General features: G+C 34.7%; 1 protein-coding gene across 9 annotated transcripts in view; it reads left to right on the forward strand.

Annotated features, from left to right (window-relative positions):
* Window positions 1–23,153, forward strand: part of ABCC9 (ATP binding cassette subfamily C member 9) — a 113,221-nt gene that overhangs the window by 80,831 nt on the left and 9,237 nt on the right. For all 9 annotated transcript variants that reach the window (XM_039882521.1, XM_039882526.1, XM_039882525.1 and 6 more), the window contains 8 exons: window positions 397–554; window positions 3,886–3,978; window positions 7,721–7,823; window positions 17,207–17,308; window positions 17,632–17,752; window positions 18,958–19,088; window positions 19,817–19,895; window positions 21,793–21,901. In XM_039882521.1, coding sequence (XP_039738455.1) covers window positions 397–554; window positions 3,886–3,978; window positions 7,721–7,823; window positions 17,207–17,308; window positions 17,632–17,752; window positions 18,958–19,088; window positions 19,817–19,895; window positions 21,793–21,901 — 896 coding nt within the window. The remainder of the gene's footprint in view (window positions 1–396; window positions 555–3,885; window positions 3,979–7,720; window positions 7,824–17,206; window positions 17,309–17,631; window positions 17,753–18,957; window positions 19,089–19,816; window positions 19,896–21,792; window positions 21,902–23,153) is intronic.

A 23,153-nucleotide genomic window follows, 5' to 3' on the forward strand; every position in this document is an offset into this window, starting at 1 on the left:
AAATATGTTTTTTAATATTGTGAAGCCATTAAAAAGAAAAAAGATTTGTATGTAGTGGCATGGGAAGATTTATAGTCTGTCTTGTTCAGTAAAATAAAATGAGCACATGGACAAATAAGATTTATAGTATAGTGTCATTTATTTAAAATCCTCAAGATAAATAGGTAGATAGATAACTGACTGATGATAAGTAGATAGGTAGATATATGGATAAATAAATTATGGGAAGTGAGTGACATTGAATGAGTGAAGAATTGCTTACTACAAAAATGTTTATATACTACTTTTGTAACTATGAAAATTTAATATAAAATATTAATATAAAATAAATATTTTGTTGAATTGTAACCAATATTTAATAGAAAACATTTTCCTTTCAAACTACCTTCTTGATAGCACATCCCTCCAACTTTGGAATCTCTCACTCGCTCAACACTGCTCTGCCTGTCTGCCATCGGCATGATTTCTTATGCTACTCCTGTGTTCCTGGTTGCTCTTGTGCCTCTTGGGGTCGCCTTTTATTTTATCCAGAAATACTTTCGAGTGGCCTCTAAGTAAGTAAAACAATGTTCTATTCGTCTTCAAAAGCCTGTATATTTGATTTGCTCTGATCCAGATTTGCTGTAGTATTTTTCAAGATCAGGCATGGAATTTGGAAATGCAAACTATTTTCAACATGATGAAACCTATCCTGATATTATGTTTTATTTAGAGATCTATAATAATTGTTTCTGTAATTGATTGTCTCAACCTTACATAGTCCTGAACATATATTAACATGTGGATCGATGTATTGAGTTTTGAGTCCACAGACTGTGCTGAATTTTCCATTCCATAGTCCTTTTTCTGAACAATGGATTGACAGAAAATTTATGAAATCAAACACAGTCTCAAGGGATAGGTGATTTAAAACCATTTTATTCCACAAGTGGAGAGAAAAATTAAAATATTTTTAAACGCTTAAAATACATTCTGTAAAAGAAAACAGTAGAAATAAAAAAGGTTAAAAAAGATAAATCAAAATGATGACTGTAAAAGTAGGTAATCTTGTATGTCTGATAGGAATGTCGTAACTTTAAGAGATTGGATCATTAAACATGCACTTGAATATCCAGCCAAATGAATGATAGCCATAAATTTTAAATTATTCTATTAATATAGGATTTCTCATTTGCCAAGATATTGAATAGTTAAATGAAATATAGTACCAGTTGTTTTGAATTTCCAGTTTAACTTTGAAGCCCTGCTATAAATTGTTCAGTAAATGCTATATCATTACAATAATCACTTTATTTCAACAAACACTTATTAAGCATTTTCTGTGTTGTAAATAATTGTATAAACCATGTGGCAGATGAAGAAATCAATATGACAAGAGCCTATTGTCAAGAAACTTAAAGCCTCTTGGGAAGATAAAACATATATAAAGTAACCCTTACATGTGAATTGAGTGCTAGAATAGGAAGGCAGATATTGAGTTTATTCAGTAAACTAAATATTTAATAGGACTAGTGCAGGGAAGATGAAGAAAAATCAGGAAAGGTAACAAAAAAAGGCAAAAGTATAGATGGGAATCTTAATTTAAAGAGTATAATTGTTTCTCCCACAGGGCTATGAATTAAGGTCTTTCAAATGTTAGGGATCTATATAAAATCTAGACTGCTTTTTCATACCCTTTTCTTATAACAAATTCAAATCAAAAGGGAGAGGCTAGTCATCAAATTCATTCTTTCAATTCTTCCGGTATTATTACTGACACTTGTAAGAGGGGAAAAAAGGTTTAGTTACTTCATTTCCGCTGGCTGTTTCCGAACATATCTTTGCCTTCTCACCACTAAATTAAACAGCCATATCTTACATCAATCACACACTTATTTGGGCCTATTTTCGCCCTGTAACAATAAAAATTGAGCGCAAAAAGTAGGCAAATGATCGTGGTCCACTATTTTGAATTGCGAATTCTGTTCATTATAGCATTGGTGACTAACATATAGAGGAGTCGATCATTTTTAAAGAATTAATTTAACATTGATAATGGATTATAAACCAGTATTTGAAATTCTCTGAAAGCTAGCAAATGCGACCATGATTTTAAATCTCACAGATAAAAAGACCCTTCTAGATGCTGAGGCTCTGAACTACTCACCCATTTTGGAAAGTCGGGCAATTTAACAGACCATCTTGTAAGCACCAAAGAGAATTCAAGTGGGGGACAGGCTACAGGAAATGCCACAAAATTTTGAATATCTAAAATCAAAGATCTAATGTGCGGTTAACTCTGTAAGTAAGTGTTTCCTACTTAGAAAAATACAGGATCAAGCTGTACCCGTACCTTTTTGTTTTCGCAAAATACTATCCTATAAACAAAGGTTTCTCCTTTCCAATTTTTTCCGTTCACTACAAACCTGAAGGTAGTAACCATCTGTTGCTTGTGTCAAAGTTACAAATAGCCACTTAGTTCTGTGTTTAAAAATAGCAGACTATTCACATTCCTTCGTAATCATTCTCCTCCCCTCTCTCTTCCCCTCCCCTCATCTGCAGTTTCTGAAGTGATCAAATCCATTTTAGAAACTCAAAAAAGACTTTTCTTTTGTTTGTGAGACTACACAGGCAGACCAGAATGGTCTAAATTGATTGGTGATGATTATGTAACAGTGTAATCAGTTCAGTTGATTCTGGCAGGTGAATATCCATGCTGCTACTCTAATTCCCTCCACCTAACGACCTAGAGAAGGGCAGAAAACAAGACTGAAAAGAAAAAAGGAATGTATTGAAATATGTGGTATAACTCTAATCCTGTCTTCCAGAAACACTAGCTTATGTGATTTTAAGAAAAGTTGTCATGAGTGTTCATCTTTATGCAAAGAGTCAGATTCAGCCTTGGTCCATCAACATTCATTGAACTTTTTATATAACTACATATATATTTCCTTGGGGAACCCGTCAATAGAAGTTCCATGAAGGTAGGGATTCAATATCATTGTGGACAAAGCCAGACTTACTATCTTTTTCTTCAGATAGCTTTCTTCTGGGTCCCTCACCCTGGTAAATAGTAAATAGCACTGTCATTTTCCAGGTCTGCTAAGCAACAACCAAGCCATATTTGACTCTTTTCTCTTATTCACCCTGCTACAACTAATTGACTGTAGCAGTTTAGAAAGCTACTTCTAGTAGGCTGTCTCATAGTCCTTCCCCTGTTTTAAATCTTACCGGAATCATAGTAATTCAGAACTTTAAAAACATCTCTTCTATAGACTATCCTAACCCACTCATTCTCTATCATTCTTCACACTGTCTCACAACCTACGTTGCTTAAGCACAGCTCTGATCATTTTATTTCTAGTCTTCAGTGATTTTTTTTCCCCCAGCATCCCAGGATCCTCTACAATCTAGTCCCGCCCATCATTTATATAGCCTTTGCCACTACAACACCCCAAAGAATTCTGGGCACCAGCCAAATTTAACTTGCTGGGTTCCTTAGTCTTCTGTGCTTGCTCTTGTTCTCTTAGCTGGAATGTACTACTTCTTGTTTTTTTGGTTGAAACCCTCCTCATGTTTAAAGTTTGGCCTAAATTCTACCTACTCAAAAAAATATGTATTACCTATCTCCTATATATGAGTTAATTGCTCATTCCTCTGTGTCCCTATAGCTGTTATACAAAACTAATATTTTTATAAAACACATTACATTCAGCCCAGACCCATATTCGTTATGTATTTTTCCTTTTCTTCCTCTTTAGATTGCAAGTTGTTGAAGTTTTTTGTTAATTGGATGGTAGTCGAAAATAGTCGCAATGACAAATAATAACTTTAATTTAGAATGAAGTTGGTGGTCTTTGGGTTGAAGTCATGTGGAGTTTATTTTTGCACTCCTCTCTGTTCTAGGGACCTCCAGGAACTTGATGATAGTACCCAGCTCCCTCTCCTTTGCCACTTCTCAGAAACAGCTGAAGGACTCACCACCATTCGGGCATTTAGGTGAGTAAACATGTTTTCATTTTGTTGATTAGGCAATTGCATTATCAACAAATATTTATCTACAAATACCTGATAATTGCTACCATTTGTTTTTGGATGTCCCCTGTGTCTTTGGCAGTGTTCTAGATTAAAAGTAAGACAGTTAGACAATAAGTGATCAGAATTAGAGTTTAATCGCCTGAAATTTTAATAAGAATAAAGAAAAAAATGAAACACCATATTGGGAAGATACTAGCTGTATAATTTAGACCAGTCTTCTAAATTCCCTAGCCTCAATTTCCTCACTTGTGAAATAGGGAAATTGATTTTGATCAAGAATGTTTACGTAACACTCAAAAAATTACCTGGTCCTGTTTTCCCTGTTCAAGTAAATCAGAAAAGAAGGTGGCATAACTGAGTATTTCATTTAATCTAGAAATTTGACATCTTAAAGTATTATATCTTTCTGCAATCCTAAACGCAAGTGTATATTGATTTCAATCAGAGATTTTTTTCTAACCTAAGAAATATTTATATTATTGTATATATAATTGAGTCAAAAATATAATATAAAGATACAAACATCCCCAACATGTACCACAGAATTTTTACATAAATCTACATAGGTTTCATCATGAAGCATTCATATTTTCTGCAGTGGTATATTATTGGAGATGACAAAATTATTTATTGACATTGAATATAGATAGTAAGACAAAATTTATATTTAATAGTAGCCAGCAATGACCAGTGGTACTCATAAGTACACCATATTAAAGATTACATTTTTCATCAAACAAGTCCTTTTGAGTTAATTTATTTGAGTATTGAACACATGCTAGGTATTGCTCTTACTGTGGGTACATAAAAACTATGGAGACATACTCCTTCATTTCCACCCCAGGTGAATACCACAGAGAAAGTAGATAGGATAACGTGGTAGGTGGGGGGCAAGCAGTGACTGGATGCAGGCAAGATGGTAGGTGGACCAACAGGAAGTCGATGGGTTCAATATGTAGCAGCCTCTATTTTCTCCTTGAAGAACAGGCAAGGTTATTTTCTAAAAGTGATGAGGACCAGAATCAGTTAAAGCATCTTGAAGGAAATGAGGATGGGTTAGAATGAAAGAGGAACTTGCCAACAGTTAAAGTTTAGAATTTTCATTTACTTTCTTCAGTAGACACATGAGCAGAATAAGGATGACCATTCCTAATTTTACATCAAGAAAGTTCAGGTATCTGTAAGAATAACACAATATAATCCATGTTAACCTTCGAGGCTTGAATTATGATTGGAAGTAACAAAAGAGAACCTAACTTTTATGTAAAAGTACCTGCATCATACTCATCCAGATTTAGATCTTCCAGGGTTCATTTTTAAATTAAATATGAAGTACCACAAATATCAGCATTTTTGAACCAAAGGAAGTTTTAAAATGTGTGGATGGTCCTGCTACCGTGAAAAGAATTCTAGAATCGTTATGTTTGGTACTTGTGGTGAAGAATCAAACACATTCTTTTCCATCCATTTCTTCCTTTCTTTTAGACTACCCAGAGTCCCCAGAGTCTTCATCTCTTTTGGAAAGTTCGTATTTACTGATTAGCCTGCTTTTTCTCCCCTGCATTCAGAGTTCATGGTGTACTCACATGCAGCAGTCAGCTCCCTCAAGTAGTTTACCATGAAAGTATCACAGCTAAATTAGACTGAGATTTCAGTGACCTTTCCTATTATTTTTTGTCTGACAGAATAAAGGTCTAAGAATGTTCAGAAGATGAGCTGGATGTGGATAAAAAGATACAGACTGAGTGTGTCAAAGTTTCCATTAGGAAAACAGAAGGTTTCTTGCCAAATAGAAACACACAGAAAGAATGTTCACTGCATTTCCACCCCTCCCCTCTCACTGCTGCTTCAGACTGTTGCCAGATCCATTTACGAACTCTTTAAGAGTGTATCTGAAACAATATCCCAAAACTAAAGGAAGAAGGAGAAAGTCCTAGACAAAACACTTTATCAGGATGAAGTGTTGGATGTTCATCTCAAATATAGTCCACTGGCTTTGGTCCATCTGGCTCTACCTCCGATCTCTCCATCACCACAGTCCTCTAGGGAGAAGACCCTGTCTTGAGCCCCCGAAAATTTTGAGTTTCCTTATTTGCGTGCCCTTGCTCATGTTATTTCTCCTACTGCCAATGCTTTGTCTTCTCTTTTTCTCCTGAAAAATTCAGCTCATCCCTTAAAACCTCACCCAGACCATCCTCCCAGTCCTCTTTGAAATCTCCCCACCTTCCACCCCATTGCCTACCATCCTGATCCTCTGGTCAGTGTAAATCATCCCCTTCCCTTATGTTTATGTAGCATTTTGTGCATAGCACCATTATAACTAGCTTTTGTGTTGCACCATCCTTACTTTTAATACTTTGCTTACCTCCTACACAAACAGTGGGCTCCTCAAGGGCAGAGGTCATGTCTTGTGTACATGTATATTCTAATGTCTTATTTAGAGTTGGTGCTTGCTAAATGTTTCTGAATGGATGAAAATCTGCCTAACATTGCAAGTACAGAAAGAATGGCCCTTAATGTGGATATATCTCTTTACAGTTCATATCCACTATCTCAGTAAATCCTATGGCCCTGTGAACCATTCTACCTTTTAAATATTCACTCTATTCATCTATGATAGGGTCATCATGAGGGGAGGCACATTCCAAGGTCTGCTCAGTCCTGTCCCTGTGTGTTGCCATTCAGCACAGGTCCTCCTGTGCCTGGCATTTGGGTCAAGGCTACATAACTCAAAGTGAGGTAATTATTTGGCTCTGATTGCTAAATCTTTGATTATTTTAGATCAGATGTTACTGTCTGACTCAATTATCTGATTTATCTGGTTTGGCATATTGGAGTGATCAGATTGATTGGACAGATACCAAGTATCTGCTTTATATTGGCCTGTATGGATGGTTTCATGTGCCAAGTGAACACCCCACCCAGACTTCTTCATTCTTTGACATAGAGATGGTTTATTATAAAGTTTTACAAATTGATTTGAACATTTTGGGGAAACTTGGGGCAGTCTTTTGTCAAACAGGAATCTCTACTGGCCCGTTGCATGAAAATTAGCTATTCCTTGCAAACACGACACATGTGAGACCAGCCGTGGCTGCAGAGACTGAATAAACCTCCATCTCGAAGGACCCCCATCTTTTATTTCATGTCACCCCAGTTTCCTTTTTTAGTTTCCAGAAACACCAGGCAAAAAGAGAAATTTTAAAGTATATATTTGCCTGCCACAAATGCACAGTTTCCTGTCTTCCCTGGTTCTCATCCAGTACCTCTCACCCAATTCTAACCATTCCATTTGGAAAAGTAAGATAAATGGAATAAAAGGTAGGTAGGGCATTTTACATTTATGTATAACTTATTCTGGTTTGTGTAAGGCCCTCGCAACAGAGGTCACACTTGGTTTCCATAGCTACAATATTTCTGTGGAAGTTTATGAAATGATCATCAATAGGTCTTTGTCATCAGAAAGATTCCTTTTCATAGCAGAGGTTTGAGAAATGAAGGAAACACTGGCCACACCATCTCTACTGTGAGTACCACAGAGCAGTAGCAACTGACCTTTACTTTGAAGTAGGAGTCATTTATTAGTCATTTCATCCCATCAGTTCGTCACTCTGTTGAGTAAATAGTGTAGTAGTAAGTGTGACTGTTTTTTATTATTTCTCCTGTTGTGTGGCTAACATTACAATATTTTCATTTTCTACAGGCATGAAACCAGATTTAAGCAACGTATGCTGGAATTGACCGACACAAACAACATTGCCTACTTATTTCTCTCAGCTGCAAACAGATGGCTAGAGGTCAGAACGGTACGTTCATTTCATGATTTCGAAATGGAAACCAAACAGAGAAGAGGCCTAATGCAAAGATGGAGACAATTGTAAAAATTAGTCTTCTACTGAGATTTAGCTCTAACTTCACATTTTCTGGACTTAAAAAATAACTCAGGTTTGTTTATGTTACAGATGAAATTTGTCATAATGTTTTAGCTAATGGCAAAACAAATAGCCCAAAAAGTAAAAATTCATTTTGTGTTCATTAGTCTCTAGATTACATAAGTTAATGGAATGGCAAATATTTGTATAACTTCAATATTTTTCAAAAGAGCAAATTTGACAAGTGAACAGATGTACTCATTTCCTTCACAGCCCTGGAAGAGATGATAACTTTCTATGTTTTAAGCCAGTGAGAGATCATGTTAGCACAAAATGTAAAAAAAAATTGCAATTAATCATCTCTTGCCTTCTTCTGCCCCCCATGAAGTAGGAGAATGGGCATAAGCATTGGCATTTATAGACTTGGTCTAACAAATTAATTAATTTATTTGTGTCCCAGTTCCTCATCTATAAAATAGGAATAAGACTATGTTCCTCATAGGGATATTAGGATTAAAATAATAATATAAGTCTCTTAGCAAATGCAGTCAACAAATGTCCTTTATATGGATGGATGGATGGATGGATGGATGGATGGATGGATGGATGGATGGAAATAGTACCTGCCTTGGTAAGTGGTTTATAAACCAACCAACTGGAGTATAAAGTAGGAGATAGGTGAAACTCAAGTTCCAGGAGGGAAAGGCATGTACAATTGACTCTTGAATAACACAGGTTTGAACTGTGTGGGTCCACTTATATGTGTATTTTTTTCAGTAAATACTGTAAGTGCATTTTCTCTTCCTTATGATTTTCTTAATAACATTTTCTTTTCTCTTAGTTTATTGTAAGAATAAAGTATATACATATAATATAAAATATGTGTTAATTGGTTGTTTATGTTATTGGTAAGACTTCTTTTGATCAACGGAGGGCTATTAGTAAAGTATGGGGACAGAAACAAGTTATACATAGATTTTCAACCATGCAAAGGGTTGGAACCCCTAATCGCTGTAGCATTTAGGGGTTGACTAGTTTGATCCACAGTATAAATAAGCTACTTTGGTGGTAATGAGTTGTCTGTAATCTTTTTTAAAAAATAATTATCTATCCATTTGTGAAAAGGAAAAGGAGATTGATCTGTACTATCATAAGACTCTCACTTTCACTGATTAAGCATCCCTGCCATATGCAGTCTTTCTTTCAAAACTCAGTAGACCAGAGAAGGCAGATGGTAAAGAGAATTTGATAAGGTTGAAATGAAAGCACACAAGTTAAAGTCTGAGTTGTTGATGGATGGATACAGAGTGATTGATACAGGTTGATATGGGATCTGTGTGAGATTTAGTTATCATGATTATTCACTAGTTTACAGAGACTCTTTACTACTATATTAGTTATTATGTAGAAACTATTCAGAACATAATGCAATTATATTTCACAAATTTTAGATATAAGCATTAGTTGTTGATAAATTTTTTCTGGTAGCTGTGGGGCTAGGCAAAATGTATTATGAATTACCTATAGAAAACACAAAGGCCAATGAAGTGTTACTTAGGATTTATAACAGAACCAAAACATTATTCCTAGATCCTAGCCAGACCCTAAATTCTTGTTTTAAACTTCCGTTTGTTTGCTTATTTGTTTAAATCTGTTTTCTCTAAGGAAAAGAAAATCATATCTAAGTAACAGAATTAATGATGAAATAGCTTAATCAAAGAATGTCTAAAATCATAAGGGGAAAATGTCAGTAGTTACCTTTGTACGTGATTTTCCAAAACTTGAAGATCAAGTATGCTTTTCAGTGGGTAAATGTGTTTGCTGTGGAGATGAGGTGGGTGTCTGACCTCACTCCTGTTTTTGCTCTTTAGCACTTCCTACTGTCAGGTTAATGGACAAGTGTTTAACAAGAATCTTCACGCAAACCATATGTTCTGTTCTCATAGCCAGAATACGAATATTAGAACCTTCGGACTGCCAAAAAAGGGAAGGTCAGGAAAAGTTAGAAAAGAACAGCATCCAGATTCAGAAAGAGTTAGTTTAGTTTGCCTCACAACCCACAACTTTAACCCCCACATGATAGGCAGTCAGATCCTGCCTGAAATAAAAGAATTCTAGTTTCACTTGTAGAAACCTAAAGAGAATATTGATATTTTCAACAGGAAGCACACAATCTGCCATTCATTCTGTTATCTTATAATACCTTTGTTGTTATGTCTTTTCTTTCTTTTCTGAGTATTAGAATCTTTCCAAGATTTGCTATCTAGTTTCATTGCCAGAACTCTCCCTTAAACCAATACAAAAAATGAAGAAATCCTTTGCTTCTAGTTCTGATGAATAAAGGTAAATTTTGGAAAGAAGCTTGTTGATTTATTGCAAAGTTTCAGGCATATCTGCTGACAGAAGTCAAAGTCCAAAGTCCTTTGTGTATGGTTTATCTCCTTTGTCAATTGTATTTAAGTGCCATTAAGTTTTATGGGGGTATACATGCATACACACACAGACACACACACACACACACGCACACACGTTTAGACAATCTCAGAGATACAATTTAAAATCAGTCAGATTCACTCTCTTTCTGGTCTTCTGAGTACATTGAGAGTTTTTGTTAGGACCAGAAAAATTGGAATATTACAACATTAAAATATTTATTTCGATATAAATATAATCCAAAAAACATAGGAGTGTTGAATAAATTAACTAAATGACTCTTATTAAGAAATAACCTTTCTCCTAACTGTACACATGTAACTGACCTCATTACTACTGTGCTCCCGAGGATGTGTTCACATAACTGGAGATACAATTTCGGTTTGAAATAAATGAATCTTGTGTCTGAAATATGAATGCTGAGATACAGGACCTTAGAGACTAGTTGTGAACTAATCTCTGAATCCCACAGCTGGACATACTCTGTCTTGTAAGTCATTTAAAAAAAATAAGTAATGAAAACTTCTATGTGGCCCAGTGAATCTGTATTGATCTTATCTGCAGTATTAGCACAACCCCCTTTGCCACATTACAAAGTTAGTTAACAAAAATATCTGCTTATAGCAAATATTCGTGGAGTTTCCAGAGCAGAAACACAACTAAAATGGTACAAGGAAGGTTGAATCAGAAGAGGCAAGCAGGGATCTAGGGATTTCATCAACTCTAATTCTTGGACTCATCACCTTAATGGAGAGACAGAAGAGAAAACTTATAGCTTTCTGTGGCTATTTTTTTCTTCCCTTTCTCTTCATCCCCATCTCTATCTCCAAAGTGATGCCACTGAATTCTATGGACCGAAAATCTCAAGGAGAAGGAAGTGAGAGAAAGCAGACTAGAAACATTTTGTGTTGAATTTGGGGAGATCCCTGAGCTTCATCCAAGTGTTGTTTCTTACCTAATTTATTTATTTAATTTTTAATACATGACTTTCCCTTCTTTCTTGGTCCTGTTAAATAAAAGACAGTCACAAGTTATTACCTTTCTCTGGGTAACAGTTTTCCCTATGGATGATTTAGCCCTGCCTACCATATTCTTTTTGAACTGGGGAAAAAATATAAAGGTCAAAACATACTCAAATCAAAAATGGACAAGAGTCTAAAGGAATAAAATAATAAAATAAAATAATTTGGCAGGTTAAAAAGTAGCTAGACTGTGACCACCCAGGTTGCTTTGGCAACAGATGGGAGTGTTTTCACTCTGGGTGCCAAGTGAAGTGGGCCACAGTTGTGTGCAGTGTGTCACTACGTTCTAACCTTTGAATGCTGCTATATTCTTTTGTTCAGCACAGCGTTTTCTCTTCGTCCCTCTCCACTAAACAGTTCCAGTTCTTTGGCATCAGTGTTTCCATTTGCTGAAATTGTGTAACTCTATCTAAAGGCTGTCTTTCCAAAGCTTTGTCCTGCTGTGTGGTGAGAGGGATAAAAGAAAATTTACATCAGGAAGCCAAAAAAAAAAAAAAAAAAAGTCTTCAGAATCAACAGGCTAAAGTAAAAATAGTTTTCAGGATGAGCTTGCACAAGAGTATATTTTGTGAAACAGTGCAAAACTTTTTTGTGTGATTCTAACTCCACAAAAAACAGGTGTCCCCTTATCTTGTTTTGGAGGCTCTAATATATTCTTCCAGACATGCGCTGGTATCATAGACTTCTAAGGGCTACATGAAGGAGAGAGATTATGTTGCTATTAACTATTTACAGGCCTGTTTTATACATAATTAAAACTTTTACTATAATCTCATATATAGATAGATGTTATGGAATCACTAGAAATCTGACAAGAGGCTTTGCTTTTGACATGGGAATCAAATACTTCCTTTACTAGAGGGGAGTATGGAATTCAAAAACTCGATGGAAGTTACAGTTTATCATGGTACAGATAAAATGTCCTGTACATGGGCCCTCATTGAGTGAGTAACTCGCATATGTACTAACTTTTGTTTTCTAAGTTGAATCTCTTAATTCATTGTACTCTTTTGATCATAGGTGTTTTTTCATTGAATTGATTGGTTATAATACATAAGGCCTTAGCAGTAGAATAAATGCTGCTAGTGATTCCTGTGTGTACATTAGTCAGACCATCTGCTTCTCTTTTATTAATTTATTGCTTTTAAGCCATTTTGCTGTTCACGTATTTGCAGAGAAAAGAAAAGAAGGTGTAATGGTAAAGGAAGTGGAAAATGGGAAGCTAATAAGCTCTCATGTTATCTATCAGTTTCACACTTCTATAGTCCTGTACTATTTGAAGAGAAGTGATTAGAATCTAGTAATATCGTTATGAAATTTTTTAATAAATATTTTGCACAAAGGATCTTTCTTATGCAGATCAGGGTAAAATTCTGATCATATTCCTCAAAAGTTTTCCATTGTCTTAGAAAAAATGTTTTTGAGCACTGGTAGTAATCCAGGCGTGAACTGAAAAGTATCTAATTAGTATAACTAAAAGACAACACCATTAGCACTTTCTAAAAAAAAGGATAAAGAATATTTTTATGATAAATAAAATAACTCTGTTACAGATTCTGAACTACAGACTTATTGGCTTTTAAGCTCTCATATCTACATGAATTTAGTAGACCATAGATTTTGAAAATGGGTTTTCTCCTGAAAAATTTTGCAATAAATGTATTTCAAAAGCTATACCTTATTGTTGAAGCGTGAAAACATTATATATTATCTTATATATAAAATTCAGCATATTTTACTTACTGGACTAATAATAAAAACAATAATGTCTGATGATCATATTAAAAACTTAAGTAGTTTTGAAAACACTAGCCATGTGAAAGAGATCCAGAAAGTATACATTGACTGTAATTTATTGATCAGTTTTTTTCCTTTCTCCCTTCATCTGTTTTCACTTCTCTTGCTGGCTCTATTGCCAAGATAAGGCTACCTGTCTGTTACTAGAATTACCATTTAATTTATTAGAAAATAGTTAAAATTATCACCTAATTGAATTTGTCATTTACTTCATATAATGAGTGAATCCAGGATATAAAGATTCCATAGTAAACTAAATTTAACGGGGAGAGAAAGAGATATGCAATATGTTGCATTTCTTTTATAATATTGATATTAGGCCTACAGTCTAATTTTCATTTATTTAGACTCAATGATTATTTTACTGTTTCAATATCTCAAATGTGGCCTTGTTCTATTCCAGTCCTATTCAGATCTGTTGTTTGTAACATAGAACAAAGAATTTTATGAATTTTTCCTGCACAATCGAAATAGTAAAAAAATAATAATTTTGAACTGAATGAAGTTCGTGGCTTAAAGTGTTTTTCACTTTAGAAAAGCAAAGAACCCGTAACACTTATGCATAGCAGAGCTCTCTAGAAGACAATCAAATTACAGTTCAAAGAGGGAGATTAAAAGTAAATTTTGTATGGACTTCCCGCCTTATCAAAAGCACATCCTTATAATGCTTTTACATGTTCAACTCTTAAAGTCTGGAAAAGGGATTGGAGGAGAACCAAAGGATTCATAAGAATTCTTTAAAATTCAGAAGACTTGATTTAGAAGATATTTGACTCATACAAAAATTCAGTGACTGTTTTATGAAGGGATGAATTTACCCAGTCACTTATTCCATAAAGAGTTACTGAACCATTACAATGTACTTAGCTTTATTTCTGTTGCTGGAGATAACAGTGGTAAAAATTCAGATAAAGATTCCGTTCTCATGGAACTTAAATTCTAGTGAGAGTAGATTGACAATGACCATGTAGACAAATAGGCAAATACCATAATTTCAAATAACTCTAAATGTATGGGGGAAAATAAGCAAGTCAATGGGATAGAGAACAGCTTCAGAGCTGGGAGTGGGGCCACGAAAAGACTGCTTCTCCAAAGAGGTGATATTTGAGTTGATCCTTAAGTGTTGAGAAGGAACCTGGTGTCAGAGGCCTATGGTACAAAAATTTCAGGCAGAGTTATTGGCCGAAACGAACTTGGTGTGTTCCTGATGTTAAAAAACAAATGGCCATGCCACCTTGAACACTCCCGATCTCATCTGATCTCGGAAGCTAAGCAGGATCAGGTCTAGTACTTGGATGGGAGACCACCTATGAATACCAGGCGCTGTAGGTGTAAAAAAAAAAATTTTTTTTTTTAAATCAGCTGAGTAAATTTTGAAGATCTAATGGCTGTATTAAGTGATTCATGAATCAGGCAGCATCCTATCTTGCAACTCAGAGGGTGCTCTAGGAGTTGTACAAAATGGAAGGCGTTTATAAGAAGATGGGTGGGGCAAGGGAGCTATTAATAAAAGAAAAAAAGGATTCTTTTGGTGCTTGAGACATCTTTGCTTTGGGGGGAAGAGAACAGGGAATGGGAAGGGTTTTTATCATGCAGATTGCCTCTTTCTATTGGCGGTGGAGGGAGTGAAGAGGTGGGATAGAGAGAGAGAGAAGGGTTGGGATAATCATGTGACAGATTACCTTACTGGTGCTTGACCAGAAAATTTCAGACTAGTTGATTAAGATTATGTTTCTGGGAGAGGTCGAAACTTCAATTAGATCAGATATTAAATCTAGGTTTGATATCTGGTATCACAGACTTTTAGTATGTTAGGCTGTGGTTTTCTCTTTAACACAGAACAGAAAGAACAGCATAGTTGGAGCAGAGTGAAGAATCAGAAAAAGTTTGTCTGATAAGGTCACAGTAGGCAGGGTCTAGAATCCAGATATTATATAAGACTTTGTAATTCATCAGAGTCTGAATTTGCTGTAAGTAAAATAGGAAGGCATCGATAATTCTAAACACGGAATTTATAAACTGACATACTTTTAAAACAATGTATGAATGAATTAATGGATGGATGATGAATGAACGAATGGATAGATGATAGATGAGTGGATAGATGGATGGATGGATGAATGGATGAATAGATAAATGAATGAATGAGGCTGTTCTTCCCAATGAAGTCAGCTGGGAGGAAGTGGAAATAGAAATTAATAAAAGAAGTATCTTACTTCAAACCCTTAATGTATACATTGCCCACAGAAAATTCTCAGAAGTCTATTGGCATATTCCTTATATCAAGCCAGAAGTACTTTGCTGGAATTATCTTAACTTCTGGGAATTATCACAAAAACTTTGAGTCTATTTAGAAAAGACAATATGGAAATAACAAATGTATAACATGACTTTGAAAGTACTAACTTTATACAAGAAGGCTGGAAGGAAGAATTCATATTGCTGTAAATATTTTAAAGAGTTTTGGGAGCACGTTGGCATTTAAAAAATATAAAAGAGCAGTCCAAACTGGTTAGAGTCTGCAAACATGTGGTTGTTGCTTCAAATAAAGAGAAAAAGATGAAGAACTCTCTGATTGGGATATGACAAGTTGTTAAAAAATGGTTGCATCAGAAGAAGCAATCAAAGGAATATTTACTACTATGAAATTTATTACTTTAAGGGATTAACTGCATGATTTCTTCCTTTATTCTTTGTAAATATTATTGGAATTCTTATGGAATTAAATTTTAGTGCCTGTTTAACTTTGATGTTTTACAATGCACACAAACTTTTAAGCTTGCTTCAAACATTTGGAAATCATCCAACGGAAAAAAGACATCCTGACACATAGAGGTGGGGAAATGTAACTGGTATTTAATGTTTTATTCCTTTTAAAATCCCTGTGAATTAGGTATCATTTTTATTTTTCAAAGAAGCTGAGTCTCATTGGGGTTTAAATTACTTGTCTAAGCTCACTAGCTCGTAATTGGCAAAGCCAACATTCGACCTTAATCTCTGATTCTAAGGCTGGGATCATTGATTGCTCCCCAAAGTTAGACCTTTGGAACTGTTTTAAAAAGAGGCAGAAACGCACACATGTGAGCTGATTTGAGAAACTTCATTCTTTGAAGTTATGGAATATTAAGCATTCCATTACTGTCATTAAAATTTTATCACCTAGTTACTAGTTTTGTTTTGTTTATTGTTTTTTGTTTTTGAGGGATCAGAAATGTGCCTAGCTAGAGAAGACCATTACCAGTGAGATCAGACTTGACGTAATTCTAGAAATGACTCATGCCTGAAATTCTACCTGCCTCTGGGATGTGTGACACATCAGCATGATAAATTTTAAGATTTTTTTTTCAAATGACAAGTCATAAGAATATCTAAGAATGCTGGGAAATAGGGAAGGAAGAGGGTATTAGAAAATGGACAGATGTGGGCTGCCTTTCATTTGAGTTTATAGCACTCCTTAATTTTTTAAATTTTGCAAGAGTTTATCATTGAGTCATGGACAATTCAGATACTCTAAGACATGCCCACACTTCTAATTTTTGAGCAAATATAACCCTTTTTCTTATTTACCTGGAATTTGGATATTTAATGTCCAGACTCTGACAGAAAATTCAGATACGAATTTCAACAGGTTAACCAGAGGCAAATTTCTGCAAGAGCCTTAGGGAACAAGGAAGCTACGCAACCCTGATATAAACACACATGAAATTTAAGGTAGGAAAATCAAGTCCAAAAATAATTGCTTGTCTGGCAACACAGTGAAGTAGAAAGGGGAAAAAAAGAACCTTTATGTCTGATCCTGGTTGTGCTATAAATTTCAGCTTAATTTCTGGCAAGGTATTTAATCTCTGAACCCATATCTGCATAGATATAAATGAAAGCATTGCATCACTCCCAGTTCAGCCCGAATATTTTGAGTTGCAATTTTTCGTAACTTAGGCAGCCTTCTTCTTAACAGGCCATACAAGGAGTGACATGTATTCTCTTAGCAATCACCTATCTTGATTGTGATTTTGGTGTAAGAACTTGGGAAAAATATTTTGACATTTTTTTCTTCCTCCTTTTTAGGATTACCTGGGGGCTTGCATTGTCCTCACTGCATCTATTGCATCCATTAGTGGGTCTTCCAATTCCGGATTGGTGGGTTTAGGACTTCTGTATGCACTTACGGTAGGTATGGATGAAAATCTCTCTTTTTGTGCAATGTTGGCGTACTTTCTATAGTTATTATCAACTCTTACTCATGGGTGTTAGAGGATGAGTTTGAAATTCATAACAAGATGACATTTTGAAAATATTGGTAGATATGATCCCAAACCAGCATTTTAGGACAGAGCCTGGATTCATTTCTGATATTCTGCAGCATTAATGAATTATAACACGTGATGTACACAAACTGCCAAAGTCATTCTGTCTCCAAATATCCAGTGATTGCAAAAATTGATACTTCATTTTAAATGTTAATTTTTTTTTTTTTTGGTCTCCCGATGTAGATAACCAACTATTTGAATTGGGTTGTGAGGAACTTAGCTGACCTGGAAGTCCAGATGGGAGCAGTGAAAAAAGTGAACAGTTTCTTGACTATGGAGTCTGAGAACTATGAAGGCACCATGGGTATTGTTTGGAATATTATTTTGTTTCACTTAAATGTGTATTTTATTTGAATATTAGTGGTGTGTCAGACATTGTCATTTTTGCTTTTGCTCTCCACTTCAGCATGCAGAGACTCCCCTCTCATCTTGACTTTGCTTAATTAGGTATACCTGAAATGATAAGACGTTTTAGGCCTGAAAAGTCTTGGATACAACCAGAGTCCAAAAAGATATTATTTAGTAATATTTAAAGAGAATCATAATAATATTTGGACTTTATTACATTAATTATCACCTCAAACTATGAACTATTGTATTTTCTTTCCCAAGACCTTATTAACTTAGATGTCAAGAAACTTGGATCTTAAAATATTGAGATTCTCAGCTTTGTTGGAATTAAATTGGTAGGAAATTCAATACAGAATAATCTCTCTTAACTGCAAATCTCATGCTTAAAATGCATTCCTTTGCCTAAATCCTCCAATAGCTCATCCAGCTCTTCAAGCACCAAACACAGATAACTTAGCTAAGACCAGTAGACCCTTCAACCCTTGCCCACCTACCTAGCCTCATCTATCATCATCCACCTATACACCTTTTACTCTGCCTATGCCAACAGGCTATGCTTTCTCTTTATTTTTGTTCTTCTGTCTATGTATATTTGAAAGAAATTTCCCCCTTGCCTTATCTTTTAAGACTCATCCCAGGCACCATCTCTTCTTGAAACCTTCCGGAGTGGATTACCTCTTTCTGTGCTCTTAGAATACCTTGGGTTGGCCTCCCTTGTGTGACTCTCCATGCAGAACTGTAGATGCTGACTCACTTGTATGTTTCCCCTAGGACACAGTGAGCATCTTGAGGCATGTCTTTCATCTCCATATTCCTAACACCTTGTACAAAACCCCTCGCATTTTAAACATTCAAATGTTTGATGACTGACTGACTGAACAAATGAATCAATTTTATCTTGAATAGAGTTGAGCGATGGAATGCTGAAGAGATATGATGCTGTCGAATGCTCCAAACATAAATACAAAAAAGTATTTTAAAAGTTATTAATCAAGCAGCCTTTACTCTGAATGTAATTTTAATTTAAAAAGTATAGAACTTCATTCAATATTAATTTAAATTTAGAAAATAATTTACATGTTTATATGTATAAATATATATAAGTATATATGTGTTTCCCCCACCTCACCCTCTGTTTTCTCCTACCCTATGTGCCAGATCCTTCTCAAGTTCCAGAACATTGGCCACAGGAAGGAGAGATCAAGATTCATGATCTGTGTGTCAGATATGAAAATAATCTGAAACCTGTTCTTAAACACGTCAAGGCTTACATCAAACCTGGGCAAAAGGTATGAATTCACTGTCATTCATTTACTTCATACAAACCTTCTGATGGAACCACTTTATTACCACCTAAGTTCTTCAGATATTCAACTAAGTATATTTTTCTAGGCTCACATAATATTCCGCACCCTTTACAAGTCAAATTATCTACATAAAAGAAAAAAAGGAGAGATAGGGTCAGGATAAAAGACATGTTCTCTAAGTTGCATTGACTTTCGTTAGTCTTCCATGAAAATCAGGAAAGCCAACAAAAGGCATGCTTTTCAAAATTTCTGGCTCTCATAGCCATAACAGACATCCCCTTGAGAACTTTTGCATTTGTACTAACACTAGTTTTAGAATTATTTATTTTAGTTATTTTAAAAATAGTAAGTGTGCAGAAAAAAATGGACTCATTCTACTTTTGATAAAATCGTTACCTTTAAAATAAAACGAAATATTTAGTGACCAACAATATACTAAATGCAAACATTAAGCCACAATGGAAAAACAACACAATCACATAGAAATAAAAAGAGTAGAATAGAATCACTGAAGATTTGGTGAGGACTTCATGTTTTTAAATTAATAATGATCATTCTCAAAGGAGGTCTATAAAGAGAATGATGATATTATTGTAAATATTTAAATAGAATTGTGTTTTCAATATGGTATCTTGTCTAAGTTAGAAATACTTTTGCCCATTTTCTGTCATGTGTTTGAGTCTTCTCTCTGAGTGACAGTTGCTTTTTAGGTGGGCATCTGTGGTCGCACTGGCAGTGGGAAGTCATCATTATCTCTGGCATTTTTCAGAATGGTGGATATATTCGATGGTGAGTTACTAACTAAATATTTTCATTGGTCATGTGGTGCTTTCCCTTTAAAAGATGCAACATCCATCAATTTATCTAATCCTGCAGAAATAAAAATCAAATATTTATAAAGACTTAATGTCTTACGGCCCATGGATTGAGGCAGGTATCCCATATAAACAGTCCAGAAGTAAAAAAAAAAAAAAAAGTAGGATTAGGGAAATAAAATTATTAGCCCAAAACTGAGTTCTAAAAATTGTTATTTAAGAATTCTAGTAAACTGGTAAAATATATAAAAACAAAGACACCCATTTTGAATAGCAGTGGATGGTGGTAGCATTTCAAGAGTAAGGAAGAGAAAGAAAGACAGTCTTGTTTCCCACAAACTAAAAATATATCTCTACAAGGAGATAAGTAATTTTCTTTTTTTAATATTGTTGTATGGCCCTTACCATCATCTCCTTAATAACATTGTTTAATGATGTCAAACATTTTCTGAGGAAGCAACCTTTGCTGTAAAGTGCCACGTACATGTTGACAATATACAAAAATATTTATTCATCCATAAAATTATAAAAAATATGACACATAGAAATAATTTAATCTTTGCTTTAAAAAAAGTCACATTATTTAGTCTATTAAGTGGCCTATAAATAGTCCAGCTCATAAGCCATCTTGAATAAACAGGGATCCAATAATGTACTTGACCGTCAGCTTCAGTAAGTGCTTACTATTATTATCTGTAATGATTATGATGATGATGACAGTACTTTACATTTTTATTGTACTTGACAGTTTATGTTATTTAATCTATTGTACAGAATAGCTCTATGATATAAAGAGGTCAGTTGATGAACACAAAGTTGAACTGTGGTAATGCAGTCTCTGGGGTTTAGATTCAGAACAGGGTAGGTATCCGCTGCTGCATCATCAGCTTGCTCTTTCCATGGCTAGTTATAATACATCGATGCTTTAAGGATTTCCAGTATGGATTTGCATTATAAGTCAGTTACATGATCCAAAGACAGTTGATTGATACATTTCATTAAAAACTGTGGTTTTGACTGAACATATTGGATTAGCTTGATCTCCATGAGTCTGGAAACATCATTTCAGGCCTCATGTGGACTATCAATGGCTTATTCTCTTTTTAATAGTATTAGGCTATTAAGATTTTAATACATAGTATATTATTCCTGAAAGAAAGTTTAAGCTAATCACCTTTCCTGCTCTTGAATGTAAAGCCAGCTGGAAAAAAAGACTCCAGTGGCCATTCTTTACCTAGCACTCTCATCTCTTGGGTTATATTATTTTTGCCCAAAGTGATATGATAAAATAAATCTATCAAGTTGAGAAACGGGCATCAAGATTGCACAAGCCTCTATAGGTCTATGTGCACTATAGAGAAATTCATTAAAATTTGACACCTGTGTCATAGAATTTACTTTCTTATTTGTAATGCACTATACTGTTCAGTCAATAAAAAAGCAATAAGACAGACCAAAATCTTTGTCTTCAAGAAGCTAATATTCTAGTTGGGGGAGAGAGACAATAAAAAAGATTAGGAAATGTATATAGAATATCCTGTGAAGGAAAATAAAGCAGGAAACCAGGATAAAGGAATACTGGAAGAATGAAGACCCACAAAGGGTAAAAAAAAAAGTACTTTGGGTTTGTATGAACCACAGAAATTGAATAAAAATGGAAAAAATACCTTTAGGAGAAAATACATAAGAAAGAGAAAATGTTACTGAAATGTATATTTTTTGAGACATAAACGATTTTTTGATACTTAAATACAAAACTTTCATCTTCTGAATTTCAACCCTGAACTAGGAAAGTACTTTCAATTAATAAACAAATATTATTTTACTTGTGATTTTACTACATGCTTGTCATTTTTGTTTCTCTTTAACAGGAAAGATTGTCATTGATGGAATAGACATTTCAAAATTACCACTGCACACACTACGTTCTAGACTTTCAATCATTCTGCAAGATCCAATACTATTCAGCGGTTCTATTAGGTAGGTGACCTGACATGTTCAGCAGAAACCCGAGTGCCTCAAGATTTACTCTTTGGCCCATAGGAGGGTTTTGCTCAGAATTGCTTTTTAGGTGGGGTGAAATGATATCACAATGATAAGATCAAATATTCTGTCCAACAGTTTGGATTGGGGAACCCTAGACTTAAAAATTAACCTACAGAAGCTAATCTTTTATGTCCCCAAGGACTCTTCTCTTTCTGTTTAACTTTACAAAAGTCAATTTTTCCTCTGTACTTGGGAGTAAGTGATTCTTAGCAGAAGTTTCCTAGGAACTCCTAGGAGTTCCATCCTACAGATATCCTATCCTGCCTATCTCTTGTGTGTCTGACCTGGCCTTAGCAAATACTGCGTTTGGTTAGTACCTGATTCCCTTCACATCCCTCACAACTTTTCTTTCAGCCAAAGTTGATTTTAAGAAGCTGCTACAACTTTCTTTCCCCCTGGTTTATGGTTTCTCACAGAGGGGGGAAAAAAAGATGGAGGTATCTGTGATCTGCTGGGTGCTTTAAATATATTATCTCATTAAATCCTCAGAGTATTGCTCTAGTGTAGATATTATTATCTCCGTTTTACAGATGAGGATTTTGAACTTCTGAGAAGCTATAACTTGCCCAAGTTCATACGCTTAGTAAGTGTTAGAACTGTGATTCCAAATAAAGTTTGTTTGACTCCAGAGTCTACCATGGCATCATCTACCAGATCATATCTCTCATTTCATCCATCCTTTGTTCTCTCTTGCTCCCCTCCTCTATCCAATTAACTACAAAGAAGTATTTGCCTTTTCCTTTTACTAATCTCTTCTTGACTTGAAAAGAAAAATGTATGTAGAGTTCACAATATTCAGCTGTAACATTAATTTAATTAAAAGTTCTGGACATTATCAAGTTATTTAACAATATCTCTGACTATATTTATTATGAATAAATATACTACTACTTTTGTGGCTGGTGCAGCATAGCTCATCTAAAATAGCTTTATATGTTCTCATATAGACATGTATTTAAGAATGTTCTGTAGGAATATAATAAGTTCAATTATATTAAACATAACATGAAAGTAGATGAATCCAAATAACAAATGTTATTATATCTTATCATGCATATAAACTTACTAATTACATAATAAAAAAAACATTGTGTTATAACATTAAGGTCATTCATTCATTCATCAAACATAAGTTGAATACCTGCTCTGTCCTAAGCACTATTTTGGGTACTGGCGATACAGCAGT

Source organism: Pteropus medius, unplaced genomic scaffold (genome assembly GCF_902729225.1).
Source record: "Pteropus medius unplaced genomic scaffold, Ma_sr-lr_union100, whole genome shotgun sequence".
Taxonomy (NCBI): Eukaryota; Metazoa; Chordata; class Mammalia; order Chiroptera; family Pteropodidae; genus Pteropus; species Pteropus medius.